This window comes from Drosophila santomea, chromosome 2R (genome assembly GCF_016746245.2).
Source record: "Drosophila santomea strain STO CAGO 1482 chromosome 2R, Prin_Dsan_1.1, whole genome shotgun sequence".
NCBI classification, from domain to species: domain Eukaryota; kingdom Metazoa; phylum Arthropoda; class Insecta; order Diptera; family Drosophilidae; genus Drosophila; species Drosophila santomea.
In genome coordinates this window covers 7,981,202-7,999,557 of record NC_053017.2, presented here as the reverse complement: position 1 = coordinate 7,999,557, position 18,356 = coordinate 7,981,202, and the positions used below count along the sequence as shown (strand labels likewise).

General features: G+C 38.7%; 3 protein-coding genes across 3 annotated transcripts in view; 2 read left to right on the top strand and 1 right to left on the bottom strand.

The window, feature by feature from the left end:
- Window positions 1-3,697, bottom strand: part of LOC120446540 (short neuropeptide F) — a 29,726-nt gene extending 26,029 nt beyond the window's left edge. The window contains exon 1 of the mRNA XM_039627556.1: window positions 3,302-3,697. The gene's annotated coding sequence lies outside the window, so the exon portion shown is untranslated. The remainder of the gene's footprint in view (window positions 1-3,301) is intronic.
- A 2,075-nt stretch (window positions 3,698-5,772) lies between these two features.
- Window positions 5,773-6,613, top strand: LOC120446683 (arylalkylamine N-acetyltransferase-like 2). The gene has a single exon (XM_039627762.2). It carries the CDS (start codon window positions 5,807-5,809, stop codon window positions 6,473-6,475), a length of 669 nt encoding a protein of 222 aa, XP_039483696.1. The 5' UTR covers window positions 5,773-5,806; the 3' UTR covers window positions 6,476-6,613.
- A 7,485-nt stretch (window positions 6,614-14,098) lies between these two features.
- Window positions 14,099-18,356, top strand: part of LOC120445738 — a 42,781-nt gene continuing 38,523 nt past the window's right edge. Inside the window, exon 1 of the mRNA XM_039626312.1 lies at window positions 14,099-14,551. The gene's annotated coding sequence lies outside the window, so the exon portion shown is untranslated. The remainder of the gene's footprint in view (window positions 14,552-18,356) is intronic.

Sequence of the window (18,356 nt, the reverse complement as noted above, 5' to 3'; positions counted from 1 at the left end):
TGGCCGTTCGGAGGCGGTCTAAGCCAATTTGTGGAGTATTGTGCACTTTGTATATAGTTGAGATGTTGTTTGGACTTTTCGAGTGCTCAAGATTTATTTATTCGGGATTTGCCTGTTGATAAAGTGCGTTAACAGCAATCCTTGTGTGGGATTTAAGAGGATTAAGTTCTCTTGACATATTTAAAATAAATATTTATGAGTCTGTTGCTTGCCACTTGCGACAAATTTGATAGCATTTAAGCTTGCACGGTGAGACTTATTCTATATATAATGAATTGTATTAAATATTTGTATATATTTGCATGATCTAATGAAAAATAAGTTTTAAGCACAAATTGAATTGGTAATAGTTCTAAAATCCCAGAGCACACTTCGCTAGTTAGACTTGACCATCCATCAGAGATGTTTGCACACTACCTAGTTGAATAATTCACTCGGAAGGATACCCCTTTCTACTGTCTACCCTTTCAGGTTACCCTTTTCTCAGCCATTTCAGCCATCTCGGCGCTTCCTGACAGCCAGGAGCCAGTTGAGAATGTAATAAAGAGCTCACAATTTATGGCACCTTTGCAGGAGTGGCGGCATTGTGCAAGATGGGACTAAACCCTGTCACCTGTTCGAGGAAGAAGGAGACAAACGGAGTTCAAAGGTAAACTGTTGGCACCTGTTGATGGCCACCTGTCACCTGTGCATATTTAAATATTTGTGGATTTTGTAGAAAACAATGTGTGGATTTGTCCTCGGCTCAACAATTAAACAAGGCATTTGTTGTACGGCTTAATAACATAATCTAGTGGGATATAAATTGTGAAACTATTCGTGTCTGTCGCATTAATTTCATTACCTCTTGTTTTGGGTCTTTTTGGGGCCGTTTAATTTGGCGGAAAATTGCATGGGCAGCTAATTAGGTTTTGTTAGGCAGGATAAATTATTTGACAGGTACCGTCCCCTTTTGACCAAAACGGCAACGCATGGAAATGCCTACATTTTTTCCTCTGTGGTTTCCTTGCAAGCATATTATTGTGTCAACGTCTTCATTTCATTGTTTTCATTTGCTTCGGATTGGTTCGGCGATTGCTGGCTTGTGGGTGCCCCAAATTGTGGCATTGACACTCGCCGGAAGCCAAGGAAAAACATTTGCCGACGGCTTCTGATCGGCCCGACATTTCTGTCTGGCATTTGTAAATCGGTTTTCACCCGCAGACCAAGCGTCAAAATTTATTGTTGACTTGCCAACTCAAATCAATACTGCTCATGCACACATATGTGGTTTCAATTAAATTTGAATAAATTCGATACGCCTCGAATTAAACTTTCTGACAGTTTAAATTACCTGAAGAACAAGAATAGAACACAATTTTATATTCGCTAATGAAAATGTTTTTTTTTTTGAGTTTCTTGGGTGTTGTGATATTTTATGGCATTTCATTTGTCGGGTAAAAAAATTTATTTAGGGGCACATTGAAGCCTCCGCAAAAAGCTGTTTTTGATAAATTTTGCCTAACTCGGTTAAATATTCACAATTGCTTACCTACATTGTAAACTTTTAAATATTTATTCGCCGCAATCTCCTTTACAGACAATTAAATTAGCTAAGCCGGGCAAATGTGTCAAAATTAATTCTAAAATGTCATCAGTTTAATTAATGCAATTTCCGATGCTTTATTGTGGTGAGCCCGGTTCTGCCTCACCTGTTTGAATTATTTATGCAAATTGAGAGGCCCACAAATGTTGGCAGCGGATGTGTGTGATAGGCGGAAACGGATGACAAATGTTTTAATAACCTTACTTTGCCAAGTAAGCATGTTGATTTAAGTGTGACCTCTTAAAGTCACTGTTTAGATATTTTTGCCCATGCCAAGGAGCAGAGTGTTAAATAACCAACGGAAAAATGAAAGGTTCAAATGGAGCTAAGCAACATTTCAGCCCAAAAGGACAGACAGTAGAACAAGGACACACACTAAAAACTCAGTGCATGATGAATGAACCGGTTTCTCTGTAAGGGAATGTCCTGCTGTGAAATATATTGATAGAACCACTATTTTAGTCAACTTTTAGTTTTAATCAAATAAAGAAATTGGTGTAGGATAAAATATATTTGACTTAAAAATTCCGCAAGCAAAAAGTAATTGATAAAAATAATTGGACGCATTTAATTCACATTGTCAATACTCCATAATCTGTATCTGATTCATTAATTTGCACGTAATTTAAATGTTTACATGCCACTTACACACGCCAATGTTAAGCAATGAATCACGTTATTTTATAATTACTTGTGTATTTCAACACCATTTCTTTTATCTTTAAATAGTTACAAATTTCACAGATAATGCTTTTGTAATGATATTTATTAAGCAGCTTACAGATGTCGTTGTGGGACTTATTTTTACCACCATTTCGGAGTCCCTGTCCAGATTATCATCTGCAAGGGACGTGCTCAATCTGACACGCGAATTTGTTAAAATTACTTGACTCCTGTCTTGCAGTTTCACCTTCGCTTTTTTCACTTCCGTTTCCGCTTTTTGTTAGCCATACGTCATGAAAGTTACCGCCATGCTGAGGCACGCCCACATTGCCTGTAATTTGGATCTATCAAGTAAACGCCATCTTTACTTGTTGTTTTGTGTGCCAGCTTCTTTTTTGGTTGATAATGGTAAGCAATTTCTTTTTCTTTGAAGCTCTCCCGATCTCTTGTAAAATTCCTAGTTTATGTTTAATTTGTTCCACCTTACCCATTAAAGTAAAGTAACTTATGGGGTCTGAAGAACCCTTTCAACAAAATTTAGCATGGTTCTAAAAAATAGCTCTGTGAAAGCCCCTTTGACTTTGTTTCTTACACTGACCCAAGGAGTTGTTAGAAGGCTTTATGCCAGACTACAAAAACACAGTAGAAAATTGATTGACAATTATTGGTATTTTATGAGTTTTGTTTAACAAAGTAGCTGATGTCGTTTTGATACGGGTGACGAGGGTCTTTGTTGACATTAGCCGTACATCGATTGTACAAAAAAGCGAACATGATTCATTGTGACTACTGACTTAATATATAAAAGATTCATTTTGGCGGAAAAAATATATAAGGGTACCACACACGCCAATGGTAACGAAAAGGCGTTCATTAAAATTAAGTGGTGCGCGTCTTCTGATATTTTTCTTCAAATGTATTTGAGAAAAGTTTGAAGCAGGAAATTTAATGTTTTAAAGTCGTAAACATATATTATTTGCCGAGATTTGGAGCAAAAAAAACTTCCAAAAAGAAAATTTTTTGTTATAGTTAGTATTAGACTTTATAACTTACCTGCACGTCAATAAGACAACACGCCTTTACGCAAAATTAATTTAATGTATACAGTGGAAATTCAATTAACTTGTTCAAACTGACTTGTTCCGTAATAGATTTTCTTAAGAATGCAATCACTGGTTTAACTGGATTTTACATTTCACAATGTCCGGATTTCAAGGGAAAATGGCTTAAAAAGTTTTTCAATTAAGTTCGGAATTCGGCTCAAAGAGAGCACGGAAATGTATTGCACGCTTTTTGCAAATGAAAAAGAACTAAATGTTTGACAACTGGCCAAACACTAATCTTAGGATCACACAAAATGGAGTTGAAAACTAGGTTTTTTGAAACCTTTTGTGCGGTTAGCCGTTTCAAGGTTGATTGGTTGGTGGTAAGTTGAGATTCCTTCGAAGCGCGCCGAACGAATGCAACGGCCACGAGGAAAACGACTTGCTTTATAGCCAGCCGTAAAAGCCGAATTCCTCCCGAAACGCAACGAAGTTGATGATGTCGGCATGTGGCACGTAGTTCAACTTCAACTGGTTGCTCCTGTTGCTTCTTCAATCAAAGCTTTTTCTGCTAGCCGGCTACTCGAGGTTTGGGTCCTGGCTAATGGAGAACACTTTGCCGCCTACGCATTTCATACCCTCACTGGTGGTTTAAGCTGGGAGTATTGATATCAGTTACAAATTTTGATCCTGCTTTGAATGAATCTCGTATAATTTATTCATTTTATATTTCACAGTGCGGATTAAAGTATTTACCTTCAATCACTAAAATGTTATATGTAGTTTCCATTTAATTTCAATGATTTATTCAGATAGTCTACATATGGATGTAATTAGATCAGGATAATGGATACAGAGTATCCCATAGTCGACTCCCGCAAGCTAAGCTTTCTTACTTTTTTGTTGCCATTCCCGTTGTTGTTGTGCTGACGTCAGCGGGTCGGGGACGCACTGATTTAAAGCTGTGCTAGCTGCCTGCCATTCGCTGGAATCAGAATTGGCCATGTTGTTGTAGAGCTGGTCACCTACGCACACATATCGGTAGGCGGCGCCTACGCTGGGATACCCAAGTCTGAAATCTGGAAGGATATAGATATTCAGTTATTTCGACCTTTATTCGTTCATATTTGTAATATGCCACTCGGGTTGCTTACTCCTGTCCTCATGTTCCCTTCTTAAATTTCATTTTGCAGCTGTATTTACTTTTCACTTTTGACAAGCTGTCCCTTAATGACCAATGAAATAGCTTAACATAAAACACAATATGCTGTTGATATAGCCTATAATTGCGAAAATTTTATATGAGTCATTTGGCCCAAGTGCAAAGAGATAAGGCTTATTAGCGTATTATATTAGAAATTAAATGATGTCTCTAGCTTAGTAACCAAGAATCGCGACACTCAAGAAAGTATCAGAAAGAAGAGAGAACCAAAGACATTATAATAACAAGATGCGTAACGGCCATACATTGGTTTTGCACTATGCAGCCACTTTTTTGGTGACGACCAAAATTTGTCTCTTTTCGCTCGCCTAAAATCGAGAGCGTTAAAATCTAAAAATAGAATTGTCTTGCTTGTATGAGTAAAAACAATAAAGGAGATCGTGTGCATGTGTGCGTGCGCGTGCTTATGCTAGAAGACGATTTTAGGGCCGAAATCAATTTTGATCTAAGAAACAAATTTGATTAATGTTATGGTCAATTTCGTAATTCGTAACTCTTATGGTTTGAAAGAAGTTTTTTATACACGTTACTCGTAGAGCATTTCTTACCACCCATAATTGCGCGCTTTTTTAAAAATATCAAAATAAAATATAAAAAAATAATTTAAGTAAATCTTATTTGCATTTTAAATACTGAAAATTGGTAATTTTTATACTAGTAATTTGACTAAATAACTATAGTAAATAATTAAAACGTATACAAAGTAAATTATTAAAACTACTGTAATTTAAAACAAAGAACAACAAACAAAAAGAAATTACATTTAAAATATTTCATAAAAATAATTTATAAACTTATTCTAATGTCTTTGAGAGAACGCTGTATTGGCTTTCCTTGATTATCAGATACCCGTTACTCAGATTGTAAAAATGAAACTCTTTTGTTGGCTTATCAATTGCTGAGATAACATATAAATATTCCAGTCCAATACGCTGCTATCGACTTCTTATCGCTTGCCTATTCAATGTAAAGTATACACAGAATTGATTGTGATTAAATGAAAAAAGGTGTAACACTAGTTGATCATGTTTATATTTTGTCTTAAAAAGTTAAAAAATGTTTGCAAATTTTAATTTAAGTGCAAAGTGCCAAGATGCAATATTCGTAAAATAATTGGAGCATTAGGCCTTAATTAAAATTTAACTCGTAATCTTTACAACATTTTTATTCGCTACCATTTTTTGTTCTATAGTGTTGCAATAAAAAAAGATAACCCGCTGGTATAAAAGCAACGATCACCTGAGCACTACTTTAGTTTCCATTCATTCGTCAAAAGTTAAGACCAAAACTACGATGGTCTCCAGCACAAAAGATGGTATTACCATACGGATCATGAAAAAAGAGGACTACCTAAGTGTAAAAGCACTCCTGAAGGACTCCTTTTTCCAGTCAGAGCCACTGTGCCAATCAAGTGGCGAAAAAGTTTACAGTCAACACGAGAAGGAGAGCGATGAATATCACCTGTCGATGATTTCTCAGGGCACGTGTTTGGTGGCCATCGATGAGAACAACGGTGGACGGTTGGTGGGACTGGTACTTGCTGGTGCCCAGTATCCCGAAGACTTGGAGAAGCATCGCATTGAGGCAGAGGCCATGGAGCAGAACTTTTGGGGACGCGTCAGCAAGTTTCTCTCTAAAATTGAACGGGAGGCCAACCTCTTTGAGCGCTTTGGCATATCGAAACTGCTCTACTCCTACATTACCACTGTCGATGTTTCAATGAGGGGCAAAGGACTGGGCTCACGACTCGCTGCCACTTTAATGGAGGTGGGTCGATCTAAAGGATTTCCCGTGATGGTGGCCTACTGCACGAGCTTTTACTCCGCCCGCCAAAAGGAGGCACTGGGGATGAAGTGCGTCCATTCGCTCTCCTACGCCGATTACAAGGACGAACAAGGACGACCGATCTTTACACCCGCAGAACCACACACAATGGCTCGAATTATGGCCATCAAACTGTAATTATAACAGATTATGTAAAAAAGATGAAAGCAATCAATGAAAGAAGGATCTTTCTGAAATCTCTCAAAATACTTTTCATTGATGTGATTAGGTCTTTATGATTTATTTTTAATAAAACAATAAAAACACTTAAGAGAACGCTATAGTCGAGTTCCTTAACCATTTACTAGCTAGGTGGAGCTGAGGGAGGTAATTTTTTTTAGTAGAAAAGCAATGTGCAAATAAACAAATAGCAAAATTCAAACATTGGATGTGATAGTTTAAAGTTTTTGAGAGCGTTAGAGTAGGCAGAAATATTCAGAAAGACACTTTCACCGCGTAGGCATAAGAATCTGCATGCTTAACAACACTTTCTAGCTTTTTTGTTGGTGAGATCTTATAAACATAATACGGACAGACAGACAGATGGACTTGGCTATTGGACCTAATATACCTTATGTTTCTATCTTCTTTGTTTCTACCTGTTATAAACTTTTCAGCGAATCTATCCTAGCCTTTTACTCTACCCGTATACTTACATACTAAACCAGTACATTATACATTTTGTCTACATGTATGTTTAAATTTAACAACTTCTTACATTACTTTTTAGTTTACATTATTTTGACTGTTCGATTATTTGTTCACAAAAAAAAAAAAAGCTTTTTCTTATTCGATGAAGCTTAAATCGTGGATTGTTTGGAAAACGCACTTCTGGTTTTAGTAGAATATACCTTTTTAAGATAAATTAATAAGGACTTTACCAATTATTTGTATACTGCTCCAGTACTGCTCTTAAATAATATACTATATTATTGTACATTAGTGTACATTCTGGTGAATGAAAAGAAGTGACGGCAATGAATGTTCCTGCATAACCTTGGTAGCCTAGTAAAATCTGACGTGATCAAAACGTCGATCTAATGTGGATCTAATGTGGATCTAATGTGGATCTTTCAATAAACATATTCAAAGCCCCAAAAATTGCATAAATTTTGAAAAATAAACAAATGAAAATTGAGCTGTGACTAGAATCATGTTATACAATTATTCTATGTAATGAAAATGAAACAAATGAAATATGATAACAGGTAAAACATTCAGAAAGGGTTGATTTAAAAAAAAGAGTCATCAAATCTATTGCTTTTTTTTTATAATTGCTTAATAAAAGAGTTTTCCTATTTCTTTTATTGTGGCACATATATTAGTATGCTTTGCAAATATTTTACGTATCTATTTAACATACATTCTAGCGCTTATAGGATTATTTGTTTAAAAGTTTTTACTTTTAGAGCTTAATTTATTTTTGTCTCCGGTAGGTAAACATACAAACTTTGAAAATAGATTAGAAAATCATTTCCCCTGTTGAGTTTACAAATATTATAAATGGTGTATATTGTGTTTTACCTTAAGGTTATTCGCTTATAATATTTAAAGTGTTCCCAGCCATATATCGGTAGTTCTCACAAAACCTTGATGTTCGATATGCCAGTGGGTAAAGTGGTATATGTGCTCACCACTTCGACAGCTTTCACCCACTTTGATTTTATCTCTTGATCGTAGTCTCCCAAAAAAGTAACCTCAAGAGAAGACGGATTCGATTAAATACATACTTTAAGCCAAAGACCATAACTTGACAGAGACCACCTCTTGTAGGTCTTGGGAAGGTGTGAAAAATCACATGGAAGCGGGATTAATTGAAAACCCATTACTCCCATGGAACATCCAGGATGAGCCCGTCGTTAACTATGATTTGCGGGCCGCGCAACAGGCGAAGGCCTCGTTACGTGCCATTCCTATCCTATATTCCTGCTCCTGCTGGGCGATGGGACCCCATGGATAATGATAATTTCGCATGACGCTTTCCGCTCGACTGACGCTGTTGTAAAATTTTATCGCCGAAACATGACGGGCAAATCAATTTTTATTATTTTATCGTCATCGACGCCTGCTTAAGCGGCTTCAAGAATTTTCTTTGCGCGGAGGCGAGACTTTTGTGCGAGTGCCGCACAAATCTATAAGACATCTCTAACTAAGCCCAATCATCAGGGGAAAAGGATGCCCTGCAACCTGGTAACATTCCAACCCTAGACTCCCGACAGAACAATAGGCCCAAAGTACCCGCCACTCCAGCCCCAACAATGCGCTAAATCATTATCAGTAATTATGCATTGTGCGCCCCCTGACAATGCAACTCATCTGGGAGGATGTACGACTGCCTTTTTGAATGCGCTTTCCATTTATTTTTGCATTTCATTTTTCCCTTTTTTTAGCACACATTTATGATTGATTTCGCTGATTGCAGTTGGCCTTGAGCTGGCCTTGTTCTATTAATAGGCCCGCCAATCCTTTCGGATCGTCCTCCCACCCCATCAACATCAGGTGGTTTCCTCAAACACCTCACCTCAGTTCGCCAGGAGCTGCATAATTTATGTGCTTCGGGCAAGCGTTTTATGCAATTAAACAAGCTGCTAATGCCGTTCGCAGATACGTCAAAGATAACCACAGTCTAGGGAAGGAAAATAGGGGCCAAGACGTTGTCTTATTTGGTAAGTAATTTCCAAATTAAGTGATTACCCAGAAGGGGGGCAAAAGCGGTGAAGGTGCGCCCTACAAATCACTCAACTGTTGCTCAAAAGATGGTTGGCATACTTCCTAAAGGTTTTTGGGCGGTCGAACTGAGCCAAACGTTCGAAAGCTCCAATCTTTAGGAGACTGGGCTTCTTTGGCTAAAAGCAGAATAATAATAGAATGCTTGGGTAGATATTAAAGTTTTGACGACTTCATTAAGGGGCACTCTGCCAGTTTAATCAATCAATAAGCAATATAAAAAGTAGAAAAAACGTAACCAAAACTAAACTAACCCTACCTGCAAACTCAACATAATTCGATATAAATTTTTTTTTCAAAAAGAACCAACCGAAGCTACATAAAATATTTTTAAGTCAAATCTTTAATTATTAATCTATAATTATTGCGTTACAATTTCCTTTGAACGAAATATTCCCTACAAAAGAAATATTGCTTAGTTCTGGACAAACAAAGAGATCATTCTTTATTATCTTAAGTGAACTTGCATCTTAACTTTTCGCTGAGTTCAACTTTGACGTTCCTGGGTAATAAATTAAGCTGCATTTGGCTATTTTTGTAGTCATTAGGCAAGACTGCAGTTTGTCTGTTTTTGGTCTTGGGCCTAGAAGTGATGGGTAGGCGACCATCGACCGTCTCCATCTCCTCCAACTCTTTCCCGGTTGGCCAGAACCGAACCGTAGAGCCTGGAGCGATGCAGGCCACTATCTGCTACAAGTTTTAATGAAGTCTCGCCTGAAGATCTATACGTCTGCTGGAGTCGCGGAGGTAGGCTGAGTTATGCCTCTTTAGTCTTCACGTGGAAATGGCATTATGAGTTATGTGTCTGTGGTTCTGCGGAGGATGGCTTAATTTCTCGTCAACGCCATCGTCATCGACCCCGCAAAATTTCTCCCACAGTGCCACACAGTTCAATTAACATAATTAATGTGCCTGACTGTGCTCAATCCAACTGCACCTGTCTTATCCCTACTCATTGGAACCTTGTGGCATAATTTTGGATCGGTTTACGCATTGTTACAACTCAGTTCGAGTTGCCTGCAGCTCTGACACCTGACTTAATGAACAACTAACTGGAACCGCGTTTAAGCATTTCGCCTTGTCTCTGAGCTAGCTTTCTGTTTCTAAAAGAGAAGTGATGGCTTAACCACTTACTTTATGGTTCGAGTGTAATAATATTTTCGAGTTAGCGAACTTCTGTGTTTTTATTACATGCTTATATTTCATAAGGCCATGCGAATTATGAAATAGGAAGGTGATGTTCGTGACTTAGGCCTCCCTCGCACTTCATTCATTCAAAATTTGGACAACTTCACATCAAATAACACTAAATATAAATACACCAATAGCGATATATATATGTATATACAGAAGGAATATACTTTGCAATCGAAATGGCACATGTAAACATGAAAACTGTGGGATAAATCCTTCAATATTTAATTTGTAATTGTTGTAAAGTAGTTTTTTCGTTTATTTGGCAATCAGCAAGCCAATTACTATTCATAAACTTTGTAAACCATAGAAAGAATTTTTTTGTTGTTCGAAAAGTTAGAATCACTTTAAGCAGCCAGGACCACAGCTAATGCATGTTATAAAGTTTTACTTTCCAGATGCTTGTGAAGTTTTATGACGGCATTTCGAGCTCATAGTCGAGACTCTGGGGAGTGACAGTTGAGCATGTTTAGCTGCCGTTAGGTGGGCATATTAAATGACTCCTGGCGGGTTAATAATCTTCTCCATGCCCGGCCATTTGTCAGGTTTGGATTTCATATTTTTCGGGGAGGCTGGTCCCCTTCAAGTCCCCCTTTTCTCCAACAAGTGCACTCGAGAAACAATTTTAGATTGCACTCAAAGCTAAATGGGCGCTCAAAAAGGTGACGATGGGTTTAAGCAGCGGAGCCGACATGTGTGAAATATGATATGCTCATTAGGGCTCTTGGCCTGTCTTTTCCCATCCAGCCACCCGACTGCCACGCCCCTTTCGCCCCGGCCCGCCCAAGTCGCCACGCAAGTCAAGTGCATAAATAAACGACTGGCTGCCTCTTAATGAGAAAGATGACGAGGGTGATGCGGCGTACACCTGCCGCCCGTCTGCGTTTGTGATATATCATCCGGCTGCCGGTACGCAGCCAAGGACACCTGACAGAGCTACCTCATCCTCCTCCCCCATCTAGCCGCCCATCCAGCCGCCCATCCAGCCACCCATCTAGCCACCCACTTAACCACAAGTTGAGTGAGAAATGTAAAGCAGTGGGACAGCGGGAATCTGCCTCTCAGTCAACTGGTTTTCACGGCTTGTTCCCGATGGCAGACTTTTCGGATTCCGGCCAGGGAATCACGTTGTTTTTGTTGTTAAACAAAATCTTAGCTTGCAACGGTTTTAAATGAACTTAAATGAATTGCAACAATTGTCAGGTTTTTAAACGAAAGTGTATGGTTTATTACGTCCACAAATCCCAAAGCAAAGCTTACAACTATAAAAATTAAAAATAGCTCAAGAGGTACGAGTATAATCAAAGCACTTTTATGTACGCTCACTTCAGAAAGGTATATCAATCCCAATGAATCCCATATATGTTGGCGATTCTGGTTTTCACTTCAATCGGTCTAAGTAAGATTGTTGTTATAGTGCGTGGTCAATCGGCATAATAAATCATTATAACGCCCACCGAAGCCAAAACTCCGATCACCGATTAAGTCATCATCAGCACAGGGCCAGAAGACCGAAAGGGAAATAAGTGGACTCAGCGACATGGCCAAGATCGGCGGTGGAAACAATGCGTCTTCGTCATCACTGGCGTGCCCAAAAGTCGCCTTGGGGTCAGGGTCGGGTTTGGACCTGGGTTCGGGATCCGTATCGCTGCTTTTCGGGCTTGACGGGGTCCATTGACGCCAGCGAAGCGCCGATGGCGGGGCTCACTTAAAAACTAATAGAGATTTAATCTGTTTGACTTGCCAATAAAGTCATTTAGAATGTAAATATTGAGCCGAGTACAGAAAGCTTAAGCAGAGTTTACAAACGGAGCGCTTCGAGTTTGCAAAGCCTGTTTTAAAAGATTCACAAACTGAATGGAAAAGAGTCTTTTCCATAATTCCATATTTTGTCATCTATTTAAGTTTCTTCTAACGCCGCGGCAAACTTAAGTTTTCTGAATCATAGTTATGAGGTTAAATGCAAACAGTTAATAAAAACTTGGGTTCATTGACTACAAGAGTGGGTCTCGTCACCTCACAAGTCGATATGCCTGTTATTATCCGCACTCCCTGGCGTGAAGTTCTTTTCTATCATCGATTGCATCAAAGTCTTCATCCGTTCAAGTGGATTATGTTTTATTTTTGCATTTTCCAACTACAACTATCGCCTGCCCTGAGGCACCTGTTGAACCCACTACGATGGCCACATTATTTACCTACATCTCAATCTCAACCATAATCACAATATTTACACCTTTCTCCATCGCTCTTTCGGTGCTGGCTTCCGCTCTTCGATGGAGGAAACAGTGTTATACAAATGCAAATCAATTGTAAATACAAATAGAAAATCTGGCCGAAAGCAGTGGAGCAAAAGGTAACATTGAATATAAACAACAAAACACCGTTAACAGCAGGATCAGCCTCAGGAAGTATTCGCCGAAGTTGCATTTGTAGATACACCTGAAAACTGCTTACAATCAACTTGTTGAAATGTTATTTAATAATATTTCTAGATGCCATACAATTGTAATTTTAGTTTTAAAGTGTCTTTAAGATTAGAGTAGACTGTTGCTGAATATGTACTTAAATGTTGCCAAATAGTTAGTTAGTTAGTTACACAAGTTTTCTTTCGGTATTGGGACTGCATTGAAACTAGAAGCCTTGCGTTTTCTTGGCCCGGTGTGAATTTATTGCTTAATCATGCGCCTTTAAAGCGGCACGGCTGAAATGTAAATAAGGCGCAAAGGCAGCTGGGTTACCCAGTGGGTTTTGGGTTCGGTCTTAACAAGCTGAGTGCTTGTCCAACTGGACGCGCTCCGTTTTAATTTCTGGCCATACTCTACGGGATCTTCCGGGAAGGCGTAGGTGCAAACGTAGCAAACGGCGTCAAAAAGGACAACAAAACGAAGTGTGGCTGCAACTCTGTGTCGTTTGTTTTATTCGCCGGGTGGACGTGGGCGATGGGTAAACGGCGCAATTAATATGAGGCACATGCAACAGCAGCAGCGGCAGCAAAAGCAGCAATAGTAGAACCAGCAGCAACAGCTGGCCCACCCACAACTTGCAACCTGCAGCATGTTCGATTCTGGGGTGGCATGTTGAAGTTCGATTCGAACCAGCTTGTGATGAACCCAACAAACCAATTCCTTTAAAATGTTGTCTTGAAAGTTTTATTTTTAAGTTATTTTTTTTGTTTTGAGTTCGATAAATTTATTAGACTAATATCTTTCTTAATAAAAATCATAAAATCAATGGTGAATACGAATATGATTTTTCTGACGTTATTAAAGCTAAAAGACAGTGTTTTTTAAGTTTTTGGCTCCCCATTCCCGAATGCTTCTGGAAACATTTTTGTAACTACTTTCGGAATTAGGACTTGCAAAAATTCTAAACTTGGACTTGCGGACTTGCGAAAATAAACATCAACAAATGTGAGAAAAATATGCAATGCAAAAATTTAATGCGTATTAAAATCGGAAAGTTTTCGTAAGAAAGTTAACAGGCTAAATCTTTCGTAAGAAAATACCGGGATCAGGTCTGCGAAATAAGAAAATATTCGGAAATGCAATTTTTAACAGTGCCAAATATAAAAAATAAAATATATCTGATATTGCAATATTTAAGAAATGATATTGCAATATTTAAGAAATGCTATCTTTTGATATTAATGATACCACTTCTTCTCTGCTGTTCGCTGATACACCTGTGTTAAAATGTATATTTTCGCCTGGTTAAGAAGGAGAAAATTGAAGAGAGGAAAGGCAACATGTTGGAATCGAACTTGTAATGCTTTCGCGCGGGCAACTAACTGCGAACATAAAGCTCACCACTTAGTCTAAAAACGAGTTTCATCGCGTTCGGCTGCCGACTCGCACAATTTTTGAATTCATTTTTGGCCTAGCCCACTAAAAAAAAAATACAAATCGAAAACAAAGCCTCATTGCGCCCCATTAAGCAAATGCTAAATTAGTTCGTTGTGTAAAGGTGTAAAGCATTATTTGTCGAAATTGGCCTACCGCAACAAACCCCATTTGCTTGTGTTGGTTTTCGCCCAATTATTTGGCCAAAGTACCACGGAGTTTTGTAAAAATATTTCTGGAAAATCTTCCCCAAAGTGCAGTGATTGTGTTTGTGTGCGCGATTCGTTTGTAGAACGGTAACAGGTAAAACAACATCACCATCAACATCAACAATCCGAATCCGAACGAAAGACCGCTGTCGGTGAATATAACCATTAAAATGAAGTTAAAGTCGCTCCCCAGCTGCATACAAATGCTGCTGTAAATAAGTCTAAACAAACACTGGCACTTGGTGAGTTTCAATTGCCTTTTGGGCTTTTTTGGGTATGGGATATGGGATATGGGGTCTGAGGTCGGGGTGTTGGCCAGATGTGGAATAAATCATAATTAGAGGGGCTTACGCTCCGAATTGGGTTATGGGTACAACGGAAACTCAAGTGTGGGAATCTGTGTTAGTTGTCTTTATTTGTGGAACTATTTCGAGCTGCGTTAATTGTGGCCCAGTGTTTGCCCTGTATACTTATCGTATTAGCGAGCTAAGGAGCTGGAAACTGGAGAAATAATAAATACATATGTGGCTTTTTAATTGGAGTAGATTTCAGAAACTGGAATAAATATGCATGCTTCTATTTTGCTTTACTTTGCTTAATAATAATTTAAAAGTCTCTTTTTATTTTTATTCATTTCACATTTCTGACCGTTAGAAAGGTTATTCGTATTCGAAACTATTTGATATATTGTCTAATCCATTTTCCAGAGCTACAAAACAAATACAAATATAACAATACAAATATAATATAAATTGTAAGAAATTATTTTCCGTTTTATTTATTTCATTTTTGACTGATTTCTGACAGTTTTTGTCGCGAAAAAGTTTTAGGGTTAGTGTTTACTGTGAGTCAATTTGAATTGTCAGAGATGCCTATAGAATTATGTTATATTTGTAAGTGTGCACTTGTCCAGTTAAAGCCATTTACCATTTCCAAGTAGTATACTGTGAAGTCTTGTTAAAGCCGTTAACTGTGGCCTGGACTTAAGTTCCTTGACTCTCGGTACTGTTCTGAATTATATGGAAGCAACCCGCAAATTTTTGGTGCTTGTGGAAATTATTTCTCGACAGTTGCTAATAAACCTGCCTACTTCATGGCCACAGCTCGCAACGGTCATTACTCATGCCAAATCTTCTGTCACTTCACACCTTCTCCGGGCAATTCTACGGTCAACTTGTCAACACGACGTGAAGTAGGGTCTGTGTGCGTGAGAGCTCTTAAGCCTTATGCAACAGCTCAAATTAGCCATGCAATTTGTACTTAACTATTTGCAGCGTATGGTTGCAAGTAGGGAGGGGTCTTAAGGAATGGAGATGGATGCTGGGTACTGGTAACTGGGGTCTGTAGAATGGGGTAATGGCTTCTACAGGGCACTCTCTGCAGAGGCGGGAATAATAAAATGTCCAAGGACTTGGAGCGGACAAGCGACAAGTTTATCACTTGTTAAGCCAAACGCTGCAGACATGCAGCCGGCTTCATCCTGCACCATCCCTACCCAGACTGCCAGACTCCCAGTCCTACTCCTATTCCTACTGCATCCAAGCACCCTGTTTTGGGAATCCAACTCCAGACGACGTCGGCGTCGAGTGGCAGGCCCAGATGGGCGCGGCAGATAAGAAACTGGAACCAGACCCGAAAGACCAGGCCCAGAATTGGGCGTTCTGGCTCAGATCCTATTTGCATGGCACTCGCTTGAAGTGGGCCACTCTCGGCCTGGATGAAAGCGGATATCAGGGGAATTCACAGAGACAAGAAGTGAAGCGTTTGTAATACAAATCCATTTACTCATCTGAGCTTAAATCATACAAAACAAAGGTATGCGTACTTCAATGTCGAATCCTAGTTTGGGCACACCCAGTAATAATGTATAAACCATTGCAATCCAAAACGTGAAATAAGCATATAAGATAAAACAAAAAACATGCATCTTAGTACAAAATATGTTGGATCTATCCAGCCATTATAGGCATTTATCACCAAAGATTCCTGACTCATTTTCAGTGCATGATTTGATAAGGCAGAAAAAACAGATACAAAACATTTTTTCTTAATTAGCGCAAACTAACTAAACTATTTCTTTTATTAATAAAAAATTCATATTTTACTATAAAATAGTGAATAATAATTTAAGAGTTTAATTCCTATGACCCGGATGTGTGTATAAAAAAGCGTTTTACCATCCGTAAGCCATCAGTCAAAACGTTTGCTATAATATTCATAGTCCCAATCTAAAGCCAATTGCATGCCATTCTTGAGTATCTTTAGGCAGCTGGGACTTTAAGTTGAGTCTAACGATATGGTCCCGACCTTTTCGGGAGTCCCTCGAAATGGGGTTTCATCCACAACCTGTCACCGAAAACGGAGGCTTCCGCAGACGCAGCTGCTCTTCTTTCATTTGGGCCATTTAAATAATGGCTACAAATGGTTGGGTGACAATAAAGAAGACCAGCAGCCGCAAGTGAAATTTTCGAGCACAGCAGATATCGGTTATAAATGGTTGAGAAAAAGTCAGGAAGCGAATGTCAACTGAAAAATTACGTATACGCAGACATTGATGCTCATCGATAGTGCGACATGGGCTCGCTTTCGTTTCCACCGTTGTGTCGACCGTGTTGACTTTTCATTTGCCGATTTTCCAATTTTCATTTAAATTTAGTCTGTCGAACAGCGTCAGTCTTGTGTATGACCATTTAATTGACACGCTACCTGGCACTTGGGGCTCTTCTGGGTATATGGCCATTATTGAGGCCCTGAGACATAATTGATTATGATCTGGGGAAATTGCGACAGTCAATAAAAAAAATCCCACTGTCAAGATCGACTAGACAGGAGCTTTTAACGTATACACACTAGTGTGGTTAGTATTGAAATTGTTAATCAATGTCAGTTAAGTGCAGCATCCTTCGACTCCGAAATTTGATTCCTTTCTAATTAAAGTATCTGTCCTTAAATATCAAAACCAATGCAAATATTATGAATGTGTAAATATGTCAACCAATTATCCTTCAGCTTGCCTGTAAAGAAACCTAAGAAGTCATTCTAAATTATTACACTCAAACACAAAATTCTTTGACTCAGAAATATACATTTCAGAAGTTTACTTCAAACATAAATTGTTTATTAAGCATTCACCTAAACTAATGAGTTATTTGTTTAAGTTTTTGTTAAATATTTTATTATTTTTACATAGGTAAATTTATATTTTAAGTGCACAAAAGAAGACAATAGAAGGAAAGCAATCAGTTAATCTACCAACCAACTCAAGAGCTACAATTGAAATCCTCTATTAAATCACCACTTTACTTACAAGAGCTCTTTGTAATTAACTCTCACAAATCTATTAGAACAAACTTTTCCCAAGAAGCTCGACCAATTAGCATTATTAAAGTATTTTGCTGTTCGCAGGCCAAAAGAACAGGTGGGTAAACAATGCTAGTCACTCCTTTGGATCTGCCCGAGGTCGTCACTTTGATTTGCACAAGGTATTTGCAGGGAGCAGTAACAATGGCATTGCTTTTACGCAACTTTAATTAGCAGGACAAACAAGCTGTTCTGACACGCCAGGAGGTAATACCTTTGATTCCACCAACCGTGGCCCCTCGTGGACCCATGTCCTTCGGATGCCGTTTTTACTTGGAAACCCGACCACCTTTGACGAACGGAAGAATTGGAGAAAATGGTGGGGTATATGGGGGGCACCGAAAATATGCTAAGCACAAAGACAGAGATGAAATTTAATTAAAATGCTGCTGGCAAGAGCATTGAACTGTGGATATGCAAAAAGCGTCCTTTAACGGCCGATGCTGCGTATGCCCAATTTTTTGCCTATTACCAGCAATTAATGCGGCTATCTTCTTAGGCAGCCTGTAATTGAATTTTTGGTTTGCCCAAGGGGCCTGTGAACTTAGCAGTCGCTGACCCTTTTGTTTTTGCTTTCGCACGTGTCCTGCAAAATTGATAAGCCATAAATATTCGTTTTGCCTAAAAGCAACAGTTTGGCCACTGACCGTAAACATAAAAGGGATTCTTTTCAGCCTAAATTCTATT

Bases quoted from the DNA above. Each gene is read 5' to 3' on its own strand.
- LOC120446683 (XM_039627762.2), top strand. From the start codon at position 5,807: ATGGTCTCCAGCACAAAAGATGGTATTACCATACGGATCATGAAAAAA.